This window comes from Apodemus sylvaticus, chromosome 19 (genome assembly GCF_947179515.1).
Source record: "Apodemus sylvaticus chromosome 19, mApoSyl1.1, whole genome shotgun sequence".
Taxonomy (NCBI): domain Eukaryota; kingdom Metazoa; phylum Chordata; class Mammalia; order Rodentia; family Muridae; genus Apodemus; species Apodemus sylvaticus.
In genome coordinates, this window is record NC_067490.1 from 34,170,677 (window position 1) to 34,191,867 (window position 21,191).

At 40.0% G+C, this 21,191-nt stretch overlaps 1 protein-coding gene across 3 annotated transcripts in view; it reads left to right on the plus strand.

Annotated features, from left to right (window-relative positions):
* Cep85l (centrosomal protein 85 like) overlaps positions 1-21,191 on the plus strand; it is a 172,993-nt gene that overhangs the window by 64,922 nt on the left and 86,880 nt on the right. For all 3 annotated transcript variants that reach the window (XM_052163574.1, XM_052163575.1, XM_052163573.1), the window contains one exon: positions 12,146-12,304. In XM_052163574.1, the coding sequence (XP_052019534.1) occupies positions 12,146-12,304 (159 nt within the window). The remainder of the gene's footprint in view (positions 1-12,145; positions 12,305-21,191) is intronic.

Below are 21,191 nucleotides of genomic sequence, written 5' to 3' on the forward strand. Positions count from 1 at the left end.
AGAGAGAGAGAGAGAGAGAGAGAGACTGAATTTAATTTCTTCCTGTTTCTTCTTTAAGCGTGAGTACTAACAAACTGCAAACAATCCCCTTGAATGACCAATAACCACTAAGTCCGCCTGTCAAGGGCATTTATATATCCGCTGAAAATGTCACACAATTGCAGAAACTGCCTGCAGCTGGCAAATCCATGCCTTTGCTAAAATAGGAGGCAAATCATAGTTGGCTGTGGACAGTCCAAAGTAGCCCCATATCTGCATACCTGGGATTAAAATGAAAATAGTTTTTTTAAATAATATTTTTGTGTTTTAAAAGAGAGCAAATACCAGAATTCTAACTATAGATACCCTCTTTTGCTTTTTTTGCCAGTATCTTAGGGTTTTACTGCTGTGAACTGACGCTGTGACCAAAGTAATTCTTATAGGGACAACATTTAACTGAGGCTGGCTTACAGTTCAGATGTTCAGCCATTATCATCAAGGCACGGACATGGCACCAGGCAGGCATGGTGAGGTAGAGCTGAACCTTCATCTGAAGGCTGCTAGCAGAATACTGGCTTCCAGGCAGCTAGAAGGAGGGTCTTAAAGCTCACACCCACAGTGACACACCTATTCCAACAGGGCCACACTTATTCCATCAGGACCACACCTCCTAATAGTGCCACTCCCTGGGCCAAGCATATACAAACCATCACATCCAATGATTAATTATAAATTTGCCAAGTAGTTCTAACTTATAATTGAGATAGTTGATAGGATTTTAAGATACTTTAAAGAGAATGGACTCAGAAAATTTCTCCTATGCCTTTGTTTACATCGTGGGTGTTAAGTGACTGAAATATGCTGATAATAATGCTTAGTTTTTTTTTTAAATATTAAAAGTCAAGGGCTTGCAAATGCACTGCAGCTTGTAGTTATCCTTAGAAGTGGAATCTGTGTCCTGTTTAAAGTGTCTACCAGCTGGGTGCATTATTTTGTAGAAGAAAAGATTGTGCCTGTCTGCCATAAGAGTCACACAGAGTCTGACGCTTTGCTGAAGTTTTCTCATCCCTGCATAGCCTCTCTTCCTAGTTGAAGAATAAAGAAACCTTTACTAGAAAGTAAATGCTTAAATTTGGGGAACTGAAAAATTACAGATACTTGTTTTCTTAGAATTTCATTTTTGAAATGTTTTTATTTTTGCATTTAGATTTATTATTCATGGTACTTATGTTCCTACATATTAGAAAACTGAGAGTTATTGAGAAGAAACTGGCCTATGTTGTCAGTGTAGGCTAAACCTAATAAAGGCAGCCTTTGTAGTACTTTTGTCTGAACTGTTTTGTTGTTTGGGATAATTGGTTTTGATTTTGGTGTTTTTCTTCTTCTGTGGACAGAGCTAATTTGCTGTCATAAAGGATGTTTTTCTCATGAGACGATGCTCTGAAGTAGAGTCCAAGGCAAGGGCACGCCCCTGAAGCACCACTGCTGTGTGCATGTGCACATGGCGTGGCTTTGTTAACAGCATCTCAAGGATGTCCAGTTACCTCAGCTTTCTCGATCCTGATAGAAGTAGAGGCTAATAAGAAAATACATGGTTCTGACTCTGTGTGGCACCAACATGCTTGTTGGAACATGTGTTTACACATGATCAGAGGGTCTTGCTGTCCATACCCTCATATCAACATGCTTGTTGGAACATGTGTTTACACATGATCAGAGGGTCTTCCTGTCCATACCCTCATAGCAACAGGCAGACAGTATTTTCAAAGAGGAGTTAATCTTAGTTGGTTTGGTAGCTACCCTAACCTTTTGATTGCTTCAATTAAGAAAACTTGATAAAGACATATTTATTTGAATAATTTCTTTATGAACAGGGAACTACTTATTTGATTATTTTTTAAATAGAGCTGTTTTAAAAACATACTAGATCAACATTATAGCTCTAATAGTGAAATTTAAAATAAGAAAATTCATAATATTGAAAGAATCTATTTACAGAACTGGCTTTGGTAATGTTTTAAAAATTATTTGCAGTATTTAATGGAAAATGAACTTTCAGCTTTTTCATATTTACATTTCATTAATTTTGGTGGTTTGAATAAAAATGGCTCTAATAGGCTCTAAGAAGAGGCACTATTAGGAGGTGTGACTTTGTAGGAGTAGGTGTGTCTTTGTTGGATGAAGTGTGTTACTGGGTTTCAAATGCTGTGATGTTTCAAATGCTCAAGCAAGGGCCAGTGTTTCTATCTCTTCTGGTGACTGCTAATGCAGATGCAGAACTCTCTGCTCCTTTTCCAGCACCATAGTTTCCCACTATGATGATAATTGAGTAAGCCTCTGAGCCTGTGAGCTGGCCCCAAGTAAATGTTTTCCTTGATGAGAGTTGCTATGGTCATGGCACCTGTTCATAGCAGTAAAACCTCAAACATTACTGTCCACTCGATTCTAATAGATTTCACAGTAACTTCTTCCCTTTCTTTTGTGAGGCAGGGTTTTTATGGAGCTCAGTCTGCCTCTGTTGTTTAAGTAGAAGAGTACAGGAGTGTGTCATCCATCATTCCTGGCATTTAAGTTTTATTTTTAATTCGGAATAATGTATAAATTTATCAGCACATTTTAACATTTTGATTTAGTATATTCTGTAGAAAGATTTAATCATGGTGATTAATAGTCTTCATTTTTTCGTGATGCTGCTGTCAAAATCTATCCTTTAGCATATTTTGATGTATATAATAACATTATTAGCTCATCATCATGAAGATCAAAATTTCACTAAGGCTACTTGTCGAAGACTAGCTCCGAAACCACAGGTAATCTGAGGAAGGCAGTGAGGTGTGTAGTCGGCAACTGGAGTCAGTTCTGATAGCAGCGACAAGCAATTTATAGGGAGCAGAACAGGTGTGAGCAAAACTTAATTACCTGGGGCTGGCACTCTGATTGCTGAGAAACTCTGATCTTAACTCTAAGGGGGTTGGCAAGAAAGAAAAAGAGAAAAGAATCATGCATACACACATATATGTGCGCATGCACACATACACACTAGATGAAGCAAAGTGGGCTCCAATAAGTAAGCTCCAACACCTTCACATACACACATACATGTATACGTACATGAATGTTTTCTTTCCTCATTAATTTGTTCTAAGCCTATTTTTCTTCCTAGTGCAGTTTACATGCTTGTAATGCTTTTAATGCAGCCTTACTATTCTATGAGCAGGGGACACATTCCATTCTTGAAATTAACTTTATTATCTCTTTCTGGCAAAACAACTAAAACCATCTCCTTAAACTTTCTATCAGTTACTCTAAGTTCCTAAAATAATTTGAATCAAATCAGGAATTCTATAAAATCATTAATTCATCTAAATTATATTATTTTATGAAAGTTCATCTTCATGTTGATCTGCAGGAAATTTGCCCAATAGGTAGGCTAAAACCCAGGAGTCAGTCCTGATGGACTATAGGCAGAATCGGGATCTTTTTTTTGTTTTGAACAGTCATACAATGTCAGAGAAGTGAGGAATACATGAGAAGACACAGTAGCAGCAAGAAGCAGCCCTGGCACAGAGCTCCTGGGGCTGTGCCTCTCCAGGGCTCACCCCTCACAGCCATGCAAATGGTGCGCCATCTCCAGGAAGTTCATTTGCCCAACTGCAGGTTCTCCTGCATGATGGCTTCCAGCCACTGTTCCAGTTTATCTGAAACTTTGTACCTTTGATCAGCATGTTACCTTTCTCTGTCCTCCCCCTTTTTCATATTTAGAATGCCACATCTACTAGTTACTCATTACTTTAAAAATTGACCTAAATGTTTGCATGTAAGAAGGCCAATTAGCTTACAGATAACTAGATTTTGATGTAGTCACTTTGTGACTAGCTAATGTGTTTATGTGAACAGACCACTTGCTAGTTGGATGTTACATGATTTATCTTAACCATGTGAAGAGCCATTTCCAAGGACTACTTCAATCCCATTCTTGAACTAATCTTGTTTTACTCTTAACCTGAAATTTGACCTTCAGTCACAGTTCAAGTCTGAATTGAACTTTTGATCTCTTTGTGATGGAGGAACACAGCCTCTTAAAGACTCTACTATGTTTGCCTGTGGGTTTTTTCCCCATAGTTTTAAAGGTTTCTCTCTCTCTCTCTAGGCACATGTACAGGTATCTGAGGAGGACAGAGGCATGGGATTCTTTGAAGCTGGAGTTAGAGGGAAACTATGAGTCACCTGACATGGGTGCTGGGAAATAAACTTGGGTCTTTTGCAAGAATAGCAAGTGAGGGGTGGTGGCGCACGCCTGTAATCCCAGCACTCTGGGAGGCAGAGGCAGGCAGATTTCTGAGTTCGAGGCCAGCCTGGTCTATGGAGTGAGTTCCAGGACAGCCAGGGCTACACGGAGAAACTCTGTCTTGAAAAAACAAAACAAAACAAAGCAAGTCTTTTAACTCCTAAGCCCTGATGAATATTTTAAAAATATACTTTACATTAATTCTTTGAGAATTTCACATATATTTTGATCATATTCATGCCTTGTTTCCTCAATTCCTTCCACATCCAGCCTGTAATTCTTCTACCTGCCTACCTACCTATCTAACTACCTACCTACCTACCTATCTGCCTACCTACCTATCTAACTACCTACCTACCTACAGACACACACACACACACACACACACACACACACACACACTTACTTTTCTCTCAATTGGCCTTTGGTCCTCTTTTTTCTGTTTAAAAGTAGTCCACTGAACCCTGTTTGTGCTGCCTGTAGGGGTGTGGGGCTCTCCACTGCCGCAGGGTTGGCCTGCCACTGTCCACACCCATAAGGAAAACTTACTTTCCCTCCTCTATATTAAGGTTGTTTTGCTTTATGGTTTAATGCTCTATTGTGTGTGAGGGACTTTTTATGTTTTTTGACCTATTCCAGAGTATTTTCCATAATTCTTAAGAGTTTTCATCACCAGATCTTTAACTTTTTAAAATTAAGTTTTAAATGTAAGTTTGGTAAATATTTACTGATTTTTAAATAGATATGTAAATACATACTGGGTTAAAGGATAGTTGAGAATATCTTGAATTTTAAAATAAACAGAAGTTCCTAACAAAGTTCTTGTTTTAATCCTTCTTCTAAAGGGAAGGATATTTTTGTAGGTGTAATTGTGAGTCTTCCAAAATTCTAATTTTATTCAGTGAACATTTATTGGATATCCAATGCTTACAGTGACTTCATTTGTTGACACTTTGCCTGAGTGCCCAGATCTCAGGCTAGTTTGGGACACTTAGATAAAAAGGTTGTCATTCACTTTGCAGTTTGGTGGAGCAGAGGAAAGTCTTATGTATGAATTTATACACTTTAGAAAATGGTGTGCTGAAATTTAAATTTCATTTTGGCAATGGGATTAATGTCATTTAATCTCATTTAATCTAATGGAAGAATGAAGAAGAAAGAGCAGTTAAGTCTTTTAAAGAGTTCAAGGGAAGCAGTTGGAGTTACAGAACAGACTCATCTGTCTGTAAGAGGGAAGGCAGTGTGCCTCACTGTTCTGCTTTGTGTAAGAGCTAGATGGTCAGGGAGGTTGAGCTGCAAAGACTTAGAGAGTGAGATTTTCAGTCGGTGAAGACTTCCCAAACAGGAGTTTACTTGCTGTGCTCTCGGGAGCGTTTAGGCTGTGCCCGCCGGAGACGGACACAAACACCCTTGATTCCACCTTTTGATAGAAGAGCAGCAGCTGGCTTGGCAGAGTTAACTCTGTAGGAGTGGAGATGCCTGGGACTGATTGTATGTATGTATCCACTTGGGAAGTTTAATTTGCGACAGAGGTGGGGTGGGGTGGGGTGGGTACGGTGCATTGTAGTTACTATTCAGAAATACCACGAAGAGTTTCAGATTGCTTGGCTGATTGATGGCTTATTACAGAGGCTGATTCTTGGGACTGTGCTGTAGATTGATTTCTGCAGATGAGAAGGGTTAAGGGAGTTGACGGCCACTCCTGACAGTGTACTTTGTTTAGCAATTTAGAGTTGTAAAAAATGCATGATATTTATACATATGTGGTATAGTTCCAGTGACCTTTGATTTTTTCCCCCATATTGTTCTATTTTGTTTAAAAATATTGGTGTCTGAGTTGATTTTAAGACCCATTAATGGCAAGCAGCTTGTATTTTGAAAAATGCTGTGGTGGTGGTGTAGGCAGGAGGATTAAGAATTCAAAGAGCTCAAGACCCTTCTCAGCTGCATAGTGAGTTCCAGGCTAGCCCGGGCTAATGAGGCACTGCCCCTCCCCCCAGTCTGTAATTTGTATTTATGATTTTGCTGCTCATCCAGCGTTTAATTTAATGTTGACTTGTATCTGTTTTATCATGGGCTACGATTATTTCCTGGGGCTTAGTGTTGTCATCAGTTGAGGAGAAAATTCATTGTTATCCTAAGTACAGCTAGCTACAGGTACATACATTTTGGAAGAGTTGGTACTGATGCATTTATTTGATCTATTTGTGCTCAAACTTTGGAAAAAAATACAGTAGGTGACTCTTTGTCTGATGACTATTTTTCTGTATTTACAGTGAGAGAAATAAAGGGTTGTGGGTTTTTTGTTGTTGTTGTTGTTGTTGTTGTCTTACCCTCAGGCATTTCCAGGAGTTGAAATTAGTATTGAAAAAAATGAGGCATAAGCTCTTCTATTCCCGTGTGTAGGGTCACTAGATTTTTATATCCTCAGAGCAGAGGTTTTGTCTTGTGATAGAGGAGTCAGCAAGCCCCATGATACTCTTGTCTCTGTCTCTCCAGTCCTGGACTCACAGATGTGGGTTGTAATTGACTTTTGTGTGGGAGGTAGGACTTGAGTTCAGGTCCTCATGCTCTGCAGCAAGGACTTTACTGATTGTATTAGTCAGGGTTCCCAAGAGTCACAAAACTCTCCAAATTCAGGGGATTTGTTGGAATGACTTACAGTCTGCAGTTCCACTAACCCAACAGTGGGCAGCTGTGAATGGGACATCCAAGAATCTAGTAGTTTATCAGGCCCATGAGGTTAGGTGTTTTAGCCGGTCTTCTGTATAAGCTGGAATTCCAAAGAAGTGGGTTCCAACAGATGTGCTGGCAAGTAAGTGCAAGCAGGTGAAGAAGAGAGGGCCTTCCTTCTTCCATTGTCCTTATGTAGGCCCCAGCAGAAGGTGTGGCCCAGATTGAAGGTGTGTGCCACCACTCCTAGATTTGAAATGTACTCTTTCCCAGGCTGGCCTTGAACTCAGATCTGGTTGCCTCTGTCTCTTCTTTAAGTTTGAAATAGTTCCCACCATTGGCCTTCAATATTCTCTGAGCTCACAGGAAGGAGAGCATCTGGAGAGGTTTCATTGGTTGAAGGTGCTGGTGAATTAGAAGGGGCTGGCAAATTGCTAAGCCAATTCCAGATATTTAAAAGATTTATCCTTATGCTTCTGCTCCTCTAGAACCACTCCTGGTACCAACTTCTGTCTTAGTTAGGGTTTCCATTGCCGTGAAAAGACACCCTGACCAAGGCAACTCTTAGAAGGACAACATTTAATTGGTACTGGCTTACAGGTTTAGAGCTTCAGACCATTCTTGTCATGATGGGAAACATGACAGTATCCAGGTAGGCCTGGTGCTGGAGGAGCTGAGAGACAATCAAGAAAATCAGAAGACTGGCTTCCAGACGGCTAGGAGGAAGGTCTCTCGAAGCCCACTCCCACAGTGACACACTTCCTCCAACAAAGCTACATCTACTCCAACAAGGCCACAGGTCCTAATAGTGCCACTCCCTGAGCCGATATTCAAATCACCACACTGACTGAGCCATCTCCGCAGGCATTAGCTTTATCCATTTTTGTTTTCAGGTTATTTAGTGTGTATTCATGTACAATTTTGTATTGTTGACAGACTCATACATATCTAAAATGTATCTTAGCATTTCCACCTCCAATTCCTCCCTCTCACAAGTATCCAATACTCCTCTACCACGTGCGTTTTCCACCTTCATGTCATCTTTTTTTATTTTATACATAACCCATTAGGTCTGCACAAGGGCAACCCACCAGTAGTCACATCCCAAAGAATCATGTCTTCTCATTCTTTAGCAGCCATCAACTGTCAATAGCCCCTCAGCTCTCAGCTATGGGGGTGGGGTGTGGGGGGTGGGGTGGGGTGGGGTGGGACTCTCATGAACCCTTCCCCCATCTGTGCTAGAGTTGGTGATTGACTTGGTTTTCTGCAGCTAATGAGCTGCTGTGATTCATGAATGCAGTGACGATGCCGTGTCTGGAAGCCAGCATTTCACCAGTTTTACATTTCTAAACACTTAGTAGTTTGATTAACTTTTGAATATATATATTTATTTCAGAAGAGGCCAGTAAGTAAGGTTTCCATGAAAGAATATCCTAAGACTTTAGCACTTAGGTCTTATAGTAAGCAATTTTTAAAAAGAAAATAAGGCGTTTTTCAAATTAACAAAATTTAACTGTAGTAATTTAAAATAAAATAAAAGCATGACAGTCAGAGCTGTCACCAGCTATCTTGACAGCTAGAGAAAATTCCCAGCAGTGTTTGGATGGGGTTTGTTCCAGTCCCTTTGTGTTTTCCTCATTCTATTCTAAAACCAGACTGAAGAAAGGACAGGGACCAGTAGGCTTTGCCCAGCCAGTCTTACTGCCCAGAGGATACAGGGACTGGTGACTGGTGTGCTGTGAGTTCTAGACCACTTAAAATCTGAGGTTGCAAATTTCATGAGTCAAATTCATCCTACCTAAACTGACAGTGTAGGCATTTTAGATTCTTAATAATACTACTAGCTTTTGCATTCATTTCCCTGTTTACTGTGTGTGCATTTGTATGTGTGTGAGCACAGCCAGCCCAGCTAAGATGTGGAAGTCAAATGATGGCTTATGAGAGTTGGTTCTCTCCTTACACCTGTCGGTTCTGGGGATGCGCCTCAGGTGGTCAGGTGTGCTGGTGAGCCATCTGGTCAGTAGGAAAAGTTCTGCTCCATTCACCCCTTAATTCATTGAAAATATTTGTCAAAGAACTGTCTTTTGTCTAGAGAGCCATTCTTTTAGAGGTGGGGCGTTAGGAGTTGGCGTGGGGTAGGGTTTCCCTGAATAGCCCAGGCTGGACTGGAACTTAAAAACTTTACTTCTGATACTCCTGCCTCAGACTGGCAAGCTACTAGAATTATACCATGTCCAATTTTGAGTTCCTCCTCCTCCTCCTCCTTCTTTCTTCTTCTTCCTTCTTTCTTCTTCCTTCTTCCTTCTTCTTTCTTCTTTCTTCTTCTTTTTTGCAATGCAGTTAACACTCTCTTTAGGAGTAGATGGGGTGTGGGGAGGTATTTTGCTCTTTGTTCTAGTGTCTTGGCTAGGCTGTCTTTTGAATTTCACATTAATTATATCAGTGAGCTTGGATTTTTTAAATCTTTTTTAACCCATCTGTGTGTTTCTTAGGTTTATATTTCTCTTTATCTAATTTTTATTTTTTGAGGTGGCATTGAAATATATTTACACTTTTTAATCCTTGTAGGTAACAGCTGAATTCACTCATTTTATAATGGCCTGTTTTTGTGTTCTTGAATACAAGTCTGAGGTGCAGCTTATAAGGTTGCAGGCTATTGAAGGAATTGATAAAGCTATGTATCTGAGCAAATACTTAAGGGGAGGCCTTAATCTACACAGAAAGTCCCTAATATGTGGTAGCTGGACCTGACGCAGGAATGCTGACTATGTAGTAGGGACTACCTTCGAAGTTCATCTTTCCTTGTACTTGTGACATGCTACTTGTAGTTGAAGCTCAGTCAGCTGACTAAACAGAAGGACAGTGAGACTCTGTAGTAAATGCTACCACTGAGCATGTATATTTGGCAGTAGTACTTGTGATATTTTAAATTTATGACAAGCATATCAGAATATAACACATTTTAAGTCAGGGAACATTTGTATTTTTTGCTATTCCGAGAGTTTCTAGAAGTGAAAGTACAATGTTTTAGACGTTTTATCTTTTCTGTAGATTTTAACTATTTTTAGTATATACTGCATCTTAGGTATTGAGGCTGTAGTCATTTGTTCAACAGGTAATATTGAAGTGCAGTGAGGGCAAGTGTAGGTCCTGCCTGTTGTTCTTTTAGAGTTGCCCTAGTTTGCCCAATACTGTATTAGTGGTTTCCAAAGAGACAGATCCAACAGGAGACGATGATTCTGGAGCTGGTTTAGATGTACACTGACGAAGACCCCAGATCTCGTGAGCTGGCAAACAGGAGACTAAACTTGCTGAGGGTATTGTTCTAGTCTTAGCTAGAAGGCTCAACACCCAGGAAGAACCTGTGCTTCAATTCAAGTCCAAACACAGGAAAAGCCAATGTTTTAGTTCAGGGGTCAACAGGAATGAAAAAAAGTTCCCCAGTTAAGTTTTTGGTCTATTCAAGCATTGGATGAAGTCTGCCCACATTGAGCACAGCAGAGTCATTCACCATGTCTACCAGTGTGAATGCGCCCGCAAACCAGGAATATCCTTACAGGAATGTTTGTCCAGGGCTAGTGAGATGGCTCAGCAGGGAAAGGCATGTGCACCTAAGCCGGATGGACGTTTGTGTGATTCCCCAGGACCCACGTGGTGTAAGAGAAAACAATCCATGCTAGTTACCCTCTGGCCTCCACATAAACACTGTGGTATGTGGTACATGCACTTGTACACTTATGCTCATAATCTTTCTCTTTCTCTAAATAAAATTTGTTTTAGGAAGTATTTGTCCAAATACAGAAGTACCCTATGGCCCAGTGACACAGTCAAGTTCACATACAAAAATTAACCATGACTCACATTTGACCTTGTCTAAGATTCATTTACCATATAATTAAACTGAGGCTGTGGAAAAAGACATTTAAACGACTTGTCTTTCTAATTCCCCCTCAAAAAAAAAAAAAAAAAAAAAAAGAAAAGAAAAGAAAAGAAAAGAAAAGAAAAAATCCCCTAGTAAGCGCTTTAGGAATTACTATGTTATAATCACCTTGACCTGCTGTTACGTACTCTAGGATGAGAAATCCTTTCTTCCAAATAGAGGAATGAATGAATGGGCTGAATCATTATGAGTCAGTTGAGCTGTTTTACTACAATAGTTAGAATTTTAGCAAAAGGTAGTTGTTTTCTGTTCTAGCTCTGTCTTGAGTTTTGTTTGCTTGTGTTAGGTTGGTTTTGACAGTGGGTAAGTACATAGGAACGTACTCAGTATTAAAAGTGTAACAGCCAGTGTGAGGCTCTGCAGCTTTGGAGTGGCTCTTCTAACTGTAAAAATGTTCAGTGACATCTATAGACTTTGGGTTGGGTAAATTTTGTGCATTTTTAATTTGATTTTTACTTGAAACTTTTAAATGAAATTTTAGTAAATGTTTTAGCAAAAGATAATTAAATAAAATACATTCTTTTAAAAATAAAATTGTATTTGAAGTGCCTAGGTTATAGTAGAAACTTTATTTTTAAATCTTTCATGTTGAACACATTGTTTTTGGTCATGTAATAGGATTCAAGTAGACCTTCCCTAAAGTCCAGCTTCAGCTGAGCCCTTTGTGTGGAATCAGAGGTGTTTGCCTGGACAGACTGTTGACATTTGAAGATAGAGTTAGTGTTTCTGGTTTCTTTTTTCTTTTGTCTATTTTTGAGGCCCTGTCTTAGTGGTCCAGGTGGGGCTCCCCTTCCTTGTAGAGCTGAAGCTGCCTCTGAGCTGTCTCCCTGCCTGCGTTTCCCGAGAGCTGGCAGTATAGCTGGGATTATGGTTGTGCATCAGCACATACGGACAAATTGGATTTGCTTATTTTCATTTTTTTTTCTTTTTTTGAGACAGGGTTTCCCTAGGTATTCCTGGTTGTCCTGGAACTTGCTCTGTAAACTAAGCTGTCTTCGCACTGAGAGATCCGTAAGATCTGCTTGTCTGCCTCTGAGCCCTGCCATTCAAAGCATGCACTATCATTCCCAGCCTCAGATTATGATTTTAAGTCAGACAGATAGTAGTCCATCTTTAGCAGTTCAGGAACTAGAGGCAGAGAAAAGCTTTGCAGTCAGAATAACAGAGTCTGCATTCTCTTGTCAGCCCTGGGATATGTAATTTAGTTGTTGAATTTTTTTCAGACAGATGTTGCACATGTCTTAGTTGTGTATTTTTCCTTACAGGCTCGGATTATTCATCACCATGGTTACCTGGTAATGAATCATTATGGCAGGCCACAGCTGCTCCATCTAACCATCGAAATAACCATATCAGAAGACACAGCATAACATCTGATAGTGGAGATACTGGCATTGGCACTTCCTGTTCTGACAGCGTGGAAGGTAAGGTAATGGAGAATGGTTTGAATGAGGCTTTTCAAGAGATAGTTCTGAAAATTATAAGGAAGTGCTTATGCTGCTGGTAATATTCAGTATTGCTGTATATTAAATATCAAATTAAATTCTTTGATTATATTCCATCTCCTCCTGTATTCAAAAAAGATTTTTGTTTTTATTTATGTGTATTTTCAGAGCAGCAGTAAAGTTAAAGATGAAAGTGACTTCCCATATATTCCTTACCACACACATATACATCCTTCCTTCTTATCACTATTCAACCGAGTAGTACATTCGTCACCACAGATGAACTTCCATGGCCACTTACTGTATTACTTACTTTCTGTTGCTTCGATAAGACCCCATGACTGAGGCAATATCTAGGAGAAAGAGTTTATTTCGGCATTGTAGTTCTAGAGGGTTAGCACGTATGAGGGGAACAGAGGCTCTGGGCAGGAAGTTGCTAGAACAACAGCTGAGAGCTCACATCTTGAGCTCCAAATAGGAGGCAGAGTGTGCTGGGAAGGACAGGAATCCTTTGATATCTCAAGCCTGCTCCAGTGGCTTATCCACCCTCCTTAACAAGACCACACCTCCTGATCCTTCCCAAACAGTTCTAGCACGTATTCAAATGTTTGAGCCTGTGGACCATTGCCGTCTGAGTGTACCACAACTGCTCTTGGATGGTTAACTTTCATTGCACCTTCAGAGGATTTTGAATTATCTAGGTTATACACTTCTGAGGCAGCAGATCTTTGAGGGTGTTTTCAATATATAATGTAAGTGAGGTAGGAAGACCTGGGTCCTAGAATCAGGTTTTTATTTTATTTTTTATTTTTCTTCTTTCAAGATAGGGTTTCTCTGTGTAGCCCTGGCTGTCCTGGAACTCACTCTGTAGACCAGGCTGGCCTCGAACTTAGAAATCCGCCTGCCTTTGCCTCCTAAGCGCTGGGATTAAAGGCGTGTGCCACCACTGCCCGGCAGTTTTTTTATTTTTTCATTTTTATTTTTTTAAGTAAAGAAAAACAGTCATATGAGGATAAGAACGTGAAAGATAATTCTGGGAATTATCAGATTAATAACTTAAACAATTGTTAGCATTTAGGCATGATGGCCTATCTTTCATCCCAGGACCTGAGAGACAGACACACCCAGGCAGATATCTATAGCCACGGGCTACATAGACCTTGCTCCCTTCCCCGAATGAATTGTTAAATTTGTTAGAAGGTCCCAAGTAGCTGAACTCTAAATCAGCATATGAGACCCATGAGTCCTTAGAATGGCTTGGGGGCTGCCGTTCCAGGTTTGTCGTGAAGTGTCCCCATTTATATTGTCTATGTCTATGCAAATCAGCAGGGAAGATTCACCTTTACTTCCTTGAAGGTTTTAGACACTAAGACCTGGATGTTGGGAAGCCCTTCCCTCTGAAGGCCTTAGGGGAAAGGCATCCAGTTTTCTGGCAACCTATGGCATCCTTTCCTGACATCTGTCTCCTTTTCAGTCTGCTTGTCTTCAGATCGGTCTCGTTCTTTTCCTTATAAGGCAAATGGCATTTGAGAATACTGGTCGGTGGTATTTGTTTGTGCCTCATTCTATCTGATATCTTCATTTTGATTTCATCCGCAAAAAACTGACTTTCAAATGAAATCCTACTTACAGGTGTGGGGGTGGGGAGAACAGACATAAACGAGTGAGAGAGAACAATGTCAGTGTGTCTGAAGTATGATGTGACATATTAACAGACACTGTTCAATCCATGATGTCTATACAGCTTGTGAGGTTAAACAGAAGAGTGTAAAAAGTGCCAGAGAGTAGTTTGGGTTCAGTTGAATTTAAAGATAAAGAGCTTAAACTTTTAACAATGTTTTTGGTTATTCTCATTGATAAACTTTAAAGTTATTAATAAGCATACCGATGTGGCAAAGATAATAAAACAGGGATCTGGAAGCTGCAGAGCGCTTGCTCCGATCTTCTTAAGGCTGTTTAAACGTTTACTTTAACCAGTTTATTCTCTTCTGTAATTTTAGAGGTTCCAGTGTAATCCCTCCTCAGATAGTGACTTGAAATCTAGAGAAAAATTACATAGCTTTTGACTTAAAAGCTCAATAATTGTATAGTGAATTCCTTAAGCTCAAAAGAATATTATAATAATCAGAAAATTATAGAACTCCCTGACTGGAAGTCGCCTTTCTTTAGTTTAGCTAAGAGAACTTTAAAAATATCTTCTGTAGATCTCAGAACTTGTGAAGACTGCAGTGCTGTTGTCTTCATAACAGTGACCAGCAGAACTTCTGAGCATCCTTCACTTGAGAAGACTGTAGTTTTCATAATTTCCCAAAACTCTTGGATTTTCCTTTATATTATTACTGTTATCGTTGTTGTTGCTATTATTCTCAGACTTCCATTATTAGTTTGTGCTTTCACTCTCAACTTCATAACTGTAGTTTTGCTACTGTAATGAATCGTAATGTAAATATCTGATTTGCAGGGCATTTGATACCCCTAAAGGAGTCCTGACCTACAGGGTGAGAGCCAGTGTCCTACAAGATAATGCTGCTTACTTATTCTTTCTATATGGGTAAAACTGTTTGGATGTGAAGACAGGCCAAGTAGAAATTATAGGAAGGATAAGGAATATGAAGAATCATATGTTACTAAGAACAAGATAGAACTAAGACTGAATATGGATAACAGAAGTTTGTGGAAAATGAAACAGAATTGTGGCTTGAATGGTGAATTTTACTCTAGTGGTTTGACAGAGAATGTCCTCATAGGCTCAGATGTTTGGACACTTGGTCTCTGGTGGTGCTATTTAGCTAGGGCTAGGAGATGTGGCCTTGCTGGAGGAGGTGTGTCACCAGGGGTAGGCTTTAATGGTTCAAACCCTGAGTCATTTCCAATTCATGCTCTCTGTGTGCCTGTGGCTTAAGAAGTGAGCTCTCAGTTTGCTGCTGCAGCCGCCTTGCCTCTGCTCTGCCGTTCTAGACTCTTATCTCTTTGGAACAGTAGCCCAGGTAAACTCTTCCTTATAAATTGCCTCAGAGTACTTATTTAGTAGGAAAGGCTACTGTCTTTTGATGTAACACTTGATTATTAGCATATATTTTTTCCTCTGAATTGTTGTTATGCCTTTCATGATTTCTGTTGCAAGAGAGCTATTGCTGTGTTGTGATTTCCTTCTTCTTTGGCAGATGTCCCCAAGTCCTTTTTTCATTATTAAATTTGCTTCATGGCATATCTTTTTAGTAAGGCCTAAAAATAACTACTGTGGAGAATTGCTGAATGCTATGAGTAACCTTGTGTTAGAACAGAGTTTCTGATGTTTATAGTATAACGTGAGCTTTAAAGTACACTGTTTGCTGGGTTGCTTTATAACAGGGTCATATGAAGGTAATGTATATGCTCTACACACTCAATCCTTGGTTCTGTAAATTGTCATCTAGTAACCAAAAATCTGTATTTTTATTATTTATAAAATCAATCTCAGCTTCTTTACTTAGTTTCTTCTTTTTGGTATTGGGGGTTGACCTAGGGCTTTGCACACATTAGGCAATGTCTGACCATTAGGCTGTGCCATAGCTAATATATCTCTGTTCAAAATATACTGCTGAACATGTACAGAACAACCTCTAGAGTAACTAGTTAGCTCCCTTTTCTATTCAAGGCTTTTTACTATAGGCTTTTTTCCTACTTGAGAAGTCCCTCCCTTGGCATATTGTCATATTAGTTTTTTAAATAATATATATTTTGTTTAAGTGTTACCAAGTATAATCTGAATTTACTTAAAAATTTCAATAAAACATTTCACCAAGTACTTTAATAAGCTTTCTTCAAGACTTTTGTTGGTGATATGTACAAATAATACTATACTATGTCTTGTAATTCAGAGATTTAACCTATTATAATTTACATAGGGTCTAATTTATTCCAGTCATTATTTCTCTTTGTAAGACACTTATAGTTGAAATTATCTATATACTAAATGCCAGTTCTATTTTTGAGTATAGATAAGATTACATGTATTAGTTTTTTATTTTAATTCAGTGGTACATTGCTTTAAATACTACATGTGTAAAGCCAGTCAACAAACATTGAGCTGTCCCAAACAAATGGCATGGCTCCTGCTAGGTGTGTTTTTAGGCAGTTTATTTATCTGTAAAACAAAACAACACAGCCTTACTTTGTCCTTACTGTACTGTACTACTTTTAGTAGTCAGTTTTGGGTTATTGTTTAAGAATACCATAGTAAAGAAAGGTACAGATAGAGTCAAGTTTTTGCTTTTGCCAATTTCCTCTGCTAATTTTCTTTGGGGATGATAGGCTTCTCCATAAGGAAACAGATCCACAAAAATAAAATCTTGTTAATCATATCTTCATTAGTTGTTTTTACTGACAACAGGCCATTTAATACTTTGTGTTCCAAGCTCATTCTGTATATTCCTATGAGAGGATCACTTGATACATTTTCACCTTACAGCAAATCTAGGGCTCTCGCTGATGTCTGAGTTTGCTTGGTCACTTGTTTGCTTAGCTGTTACTTAGTGTCTCCTGTGTGTTAGACTCAGTACGATCTGTTAAAAATGAAGCCGCTGTTTCTCCTGGCTGTATATATGTGGGTCAGTGGAGAAGACAGCAAGTATTGTAGTGTAGGTAAGCAGTCTGGTAAGTGAAGCAATGCTGGGACATAAGGGCAGATGTGCAGCAGGTGGCTGGTGAAATGTATAAACATCTGTCTTGGGCATTACAGGAGAAACTCACAGAATGATGTTTAAGCAGTCAGAAGATGGTAGGTGCTGTCTGGGCAGGCTTCCGGAAGTGCACTATTGGTGGAAAGATCAGCTTGATCAGAGTCTAGGAGTAAGAATAATACTGGGATTTATGTGCTAATGTAAATGATAGATCATAGAAAAGCTAAATTAGATGCCCAGGGAGCATTGTGTATTTGAGTAGTAGTTGATGGTAACTTATTCACAAGAAGAGGCAGAAGCAGTAGCAAATGAAATTACTCAGGTGATTAACACACACACACACACACACACACACACACACACACACACACATCCATCCACCCACCCACCCACCCACCCACCCATCAGCTTCCTGGTTTTGGGCAGGGTCTTATGTATCCCAGGCTTGGCCTGAACACAGTGTAGCCAAGGGCTCACAGGCACAGGTCATCAGGGTTAATGGTTTTGAGATAGCTCAGCACTTATGGTCTTAACAGGAATGAAATTATCTTCTATAAGCCAGGTGTGGTAGCATTCATCTGTGTCAATCTTGGAAGCCTGAGGCAGGAGGGATTGTGAAATCTGACCAGAATGGGATACAAAGAAAGTTTAAAATAAGCTCCATCTATTTAATAGCTAGACCTTATCTTAAAACCAACTGAACAGAAAAGTCATATATTTTGCAATATAATATACTTCATATATGATGAAAATTTTAACTGTGAAATCCTGGGGTAAAATCCAACCATCTTAATTTAGAGCAGTTTAGTAATGTGTCCAGAGGTCCCAGTGATCCAGTGGTGGAGCTGACGTTCCCCACATCTCATGCTACAGCCTTTTTTTTTTGAACCCCCACATGCCTATGCTTGCAAAGAACATGGAGGAAAGAAGGCTACAGTGTTGTCTAGTGTTGTTTAGCAACACTGAATTGAGAAACAGCCCAGGATTCTATTTTGAGTTCTGTGCTTGGTTAGCTAACATAATCTGTGGGTCCATTCTTAAGTTGCAAATACCTGTAGGTCAAAGCACACACGAAATATTTAAGAAAATTTACCTCAGAATACAGAGTATTTTAAAATGCTAATTTAAAAAGGAAGGTATTATTTGTGGAATAAAACATTTTTCCCATATGTTACAGAACCCTACGATTATGGCATTACCAAAAAGGTTAAAGAAAAATAAAGCCTGTTATCATGAGTGAAAATGATTGCCCTGTGATAAAGTATTATTACAATTCATGTTGTCTATTCTGCTACATTTTAAACCAGAATATTTTGATTTGAGATTTTATTTTTAACTAAAATCTTATGATTATCTGTTGGATCTAGGACAGAAATTTTCTGCACTTAATTCCTTTTCGTTATAGGTAGAATAGATCAGAAAAGATACGGAGGATGGGGGAGGTTCTATATAAGAAAAGATAGAATCAGTGTGCTCACAGATAAAAATAACACAGTTTTGAAAAAGAAAGTTGGGATTTTGCTAAAATGTCGGAAATGTTATCTGAAATGTGACTCACTTACATTAATAGGGTCTAGTAATGCCCTCACATGGTCTTAGTGGCCTCCCCTGCCTCTTTTATGATTTTCTGAGCATCTAAATAAACCCTGTTCTCTAGTTTGTAAAAGCACTGCTTCCCAGCTAGTTTCAGACTTCTCTGACAGAAATTAGATGTGACTAGATTACATTACAATAACTTCCATTTGAGATGTGACTACAATTAGGCAATTCAGAGCATTGCAGGAATTACCTTGTATTTATCTTTAATTAGGTTTCCTGAGCAAATAATATTTTTAGAGGGTTAACACAGTTTACAGTTTCTAGATGAATCTTTTGTCTCAGAAGTACTATCAGTCCCCTGCCCCATGTGCTCATGCTATCAGATATTTGAGGCCTTATTTATTTATTCATGTGCTATATGTGCATGTTAAGGATATATGCATGTGTATAACTAGATCAGTTTCTGATTTTCAGTTTGACAGTAATGAATTCCAAATGTTATAAGTTATAGTAAGTTTTAAGATAAAATACTTAAAACTGTGAATATTGGTTATAGTTGATTTTGGGATATGTAACCTTGAGGACTTTAGAACTGGAGTCATGCCCAGGGGAATGGTGCTCTTATGAACTGGGCAGCAGAATGCTTGTTTAAGTGCTTGCTGAGGCCCATTTTACCAGGACTGATCATAATCTCTTGGTGCAAGAACATGTTCTCGGTAACGTTTTTGCATGCTAAGGCTTGAGACTTCCTAGTAAGGAACTTCTAGAAGTAGCTTCTGTCCTCAAGATCCTCTTCTACAAACACGATCTGTTGGTTGCATTCCGATTTATAGAGAATTCAAGGGTAGTGCTAAGGAGTGGCCCAGTTGGTGAGGTGAGTCCTAGCTTTCCCCAAGCATCTCATAAAACATACAGTGCTATACACCTGTAACTCTGAGAGGGGAAGGCGGGAGATCAGAGGTTCCAGGTCACTCTTGATTCCATCGCTACTTTAGTGCTTCCTGGGTTACATGAGACCCTTTCTCAAACAGACAAAAGACATTAAAAAAATTTAACCTGATAAAGTGGCTTTTATCACCAATTGTTGTTCTTTTATGCAATTGAGAAATCCAAAGCTACCGAATGCCGATAGGAAAGTGGCACATTGCTAGTCCCCAAGAGGCAGCCAAGCCTGGTGGCCAGGTTTCAGTGTCTTCAGCATCATGGCAAGTAGACCATCACCTGGTGTAGTACTCACACTTCTCTAACAGTGTTTCAGAGATATTTCAGTCTCTTGAGAATCATAAACACACTGTAGAAATATGGCCAAGTAGTAAAACTATGTTCCCTGAAGAGAAATTAAGAGCTCATGGAAAGTAAAAGGTGCAAGCCAGGTTTTCCCCGGCTGGCGGGGATGGTGAGAGGGTCATCCGCTAGGTCTCAGACAGGAAAAAGCAGAAAGGAAAATGAGGACAGATAACGATGCCCCTGAAGCCACTGGGTGGTCAACAAAAATCTGAGTACTAAGGTTGGACTTAAGTGGGCTAGGAGGCGCTTAGGTCCCCGGAAGGAAGGATAAAGTCTTCACTATTGGTAACTCTTCCCCACTGACGGAACTGTGGCTGGAGACTTTATATGTGCATGTTGGTCTCAGGAGGCCGAGAAATGAAGCTAGAACTGGGATGGACGCCGCCCTCCCGGTCTTCAGCTCTCGTGCTAGGCAGGCTGTGGAGCCATGTGCTACAGGGCTGACTGGCAGGCAGAAGGTGCCTCCTGCTGTAGCCGTGGCATGTCAGTGAGGAGCATGTACTCTGATGAGCTTGTAGGCGGCCCCCCTGGAGGGAATCCATGCCTATCACTACCATCTTGGTCAAACTCCTTTGGCTGGGGAGGTCCTGGTTCCTAGAGGGAAGCTGCTGCTATTTTTCTGCTAAGTGGGTATGATGTGTCCATCAATTTTTCTTTTCCAGATCACTCTGTTTGTATCCATAGGCTAAGTGCTAATGCCAGCTTTGGTCAGAGAAGCCCCTGTTTTTACAGTAGGTAGCAATAACTGCAGAGACTTAGAACAGAGTGCTGAGAATAAGGGACTGCTAAATGCTCAGCTGTAGCAGGAATTCTCTGTGACCCACTTCAAGGCTCAGGGAATACTGCAGAGGATGGATGGAAGGGATGTGGGAACCAGAGGAGGAGTGGAATGGATCGGAACACTCTTCAGAATGTGACATCACCATTGCTCTCTTGATCTCATAGCTGTTGTGGTTCCCAGCACGAGACCTGTGCAAGATTGTGCCTGCAGCATTCTGTCATGGGCTGGGCCAGGAAGAGGAAGAAGGGCCCGTGAACATCCCTGCCCAGGCCCTCCAGAAAGACAATGGTAGCTAGGGGACTAGGGCTTACTAGACACCACTGCTTCCTGAGCTCAGATCGCTGACCCGTGGGGGAGGGAAAGACGTTTTCTTTAGTGGGTGACGCTGATGAGCGTGTGTGTGCTCTGTGAATTATCCGTCTCCCAGAAACCTACGCAGCAATCCTAATGACGCTCACTTGTCCACCAAGAATAAATAGATATAGACATGGCAGTAAGATGACTCTGGTGGGAACAGATAGGGAACAGAGAGAGAAAGCGGGGTAGGGATAATGTTTGAAACTCTGTTGCCTTCTTTCTGGTAACTTATTTCTGGTAT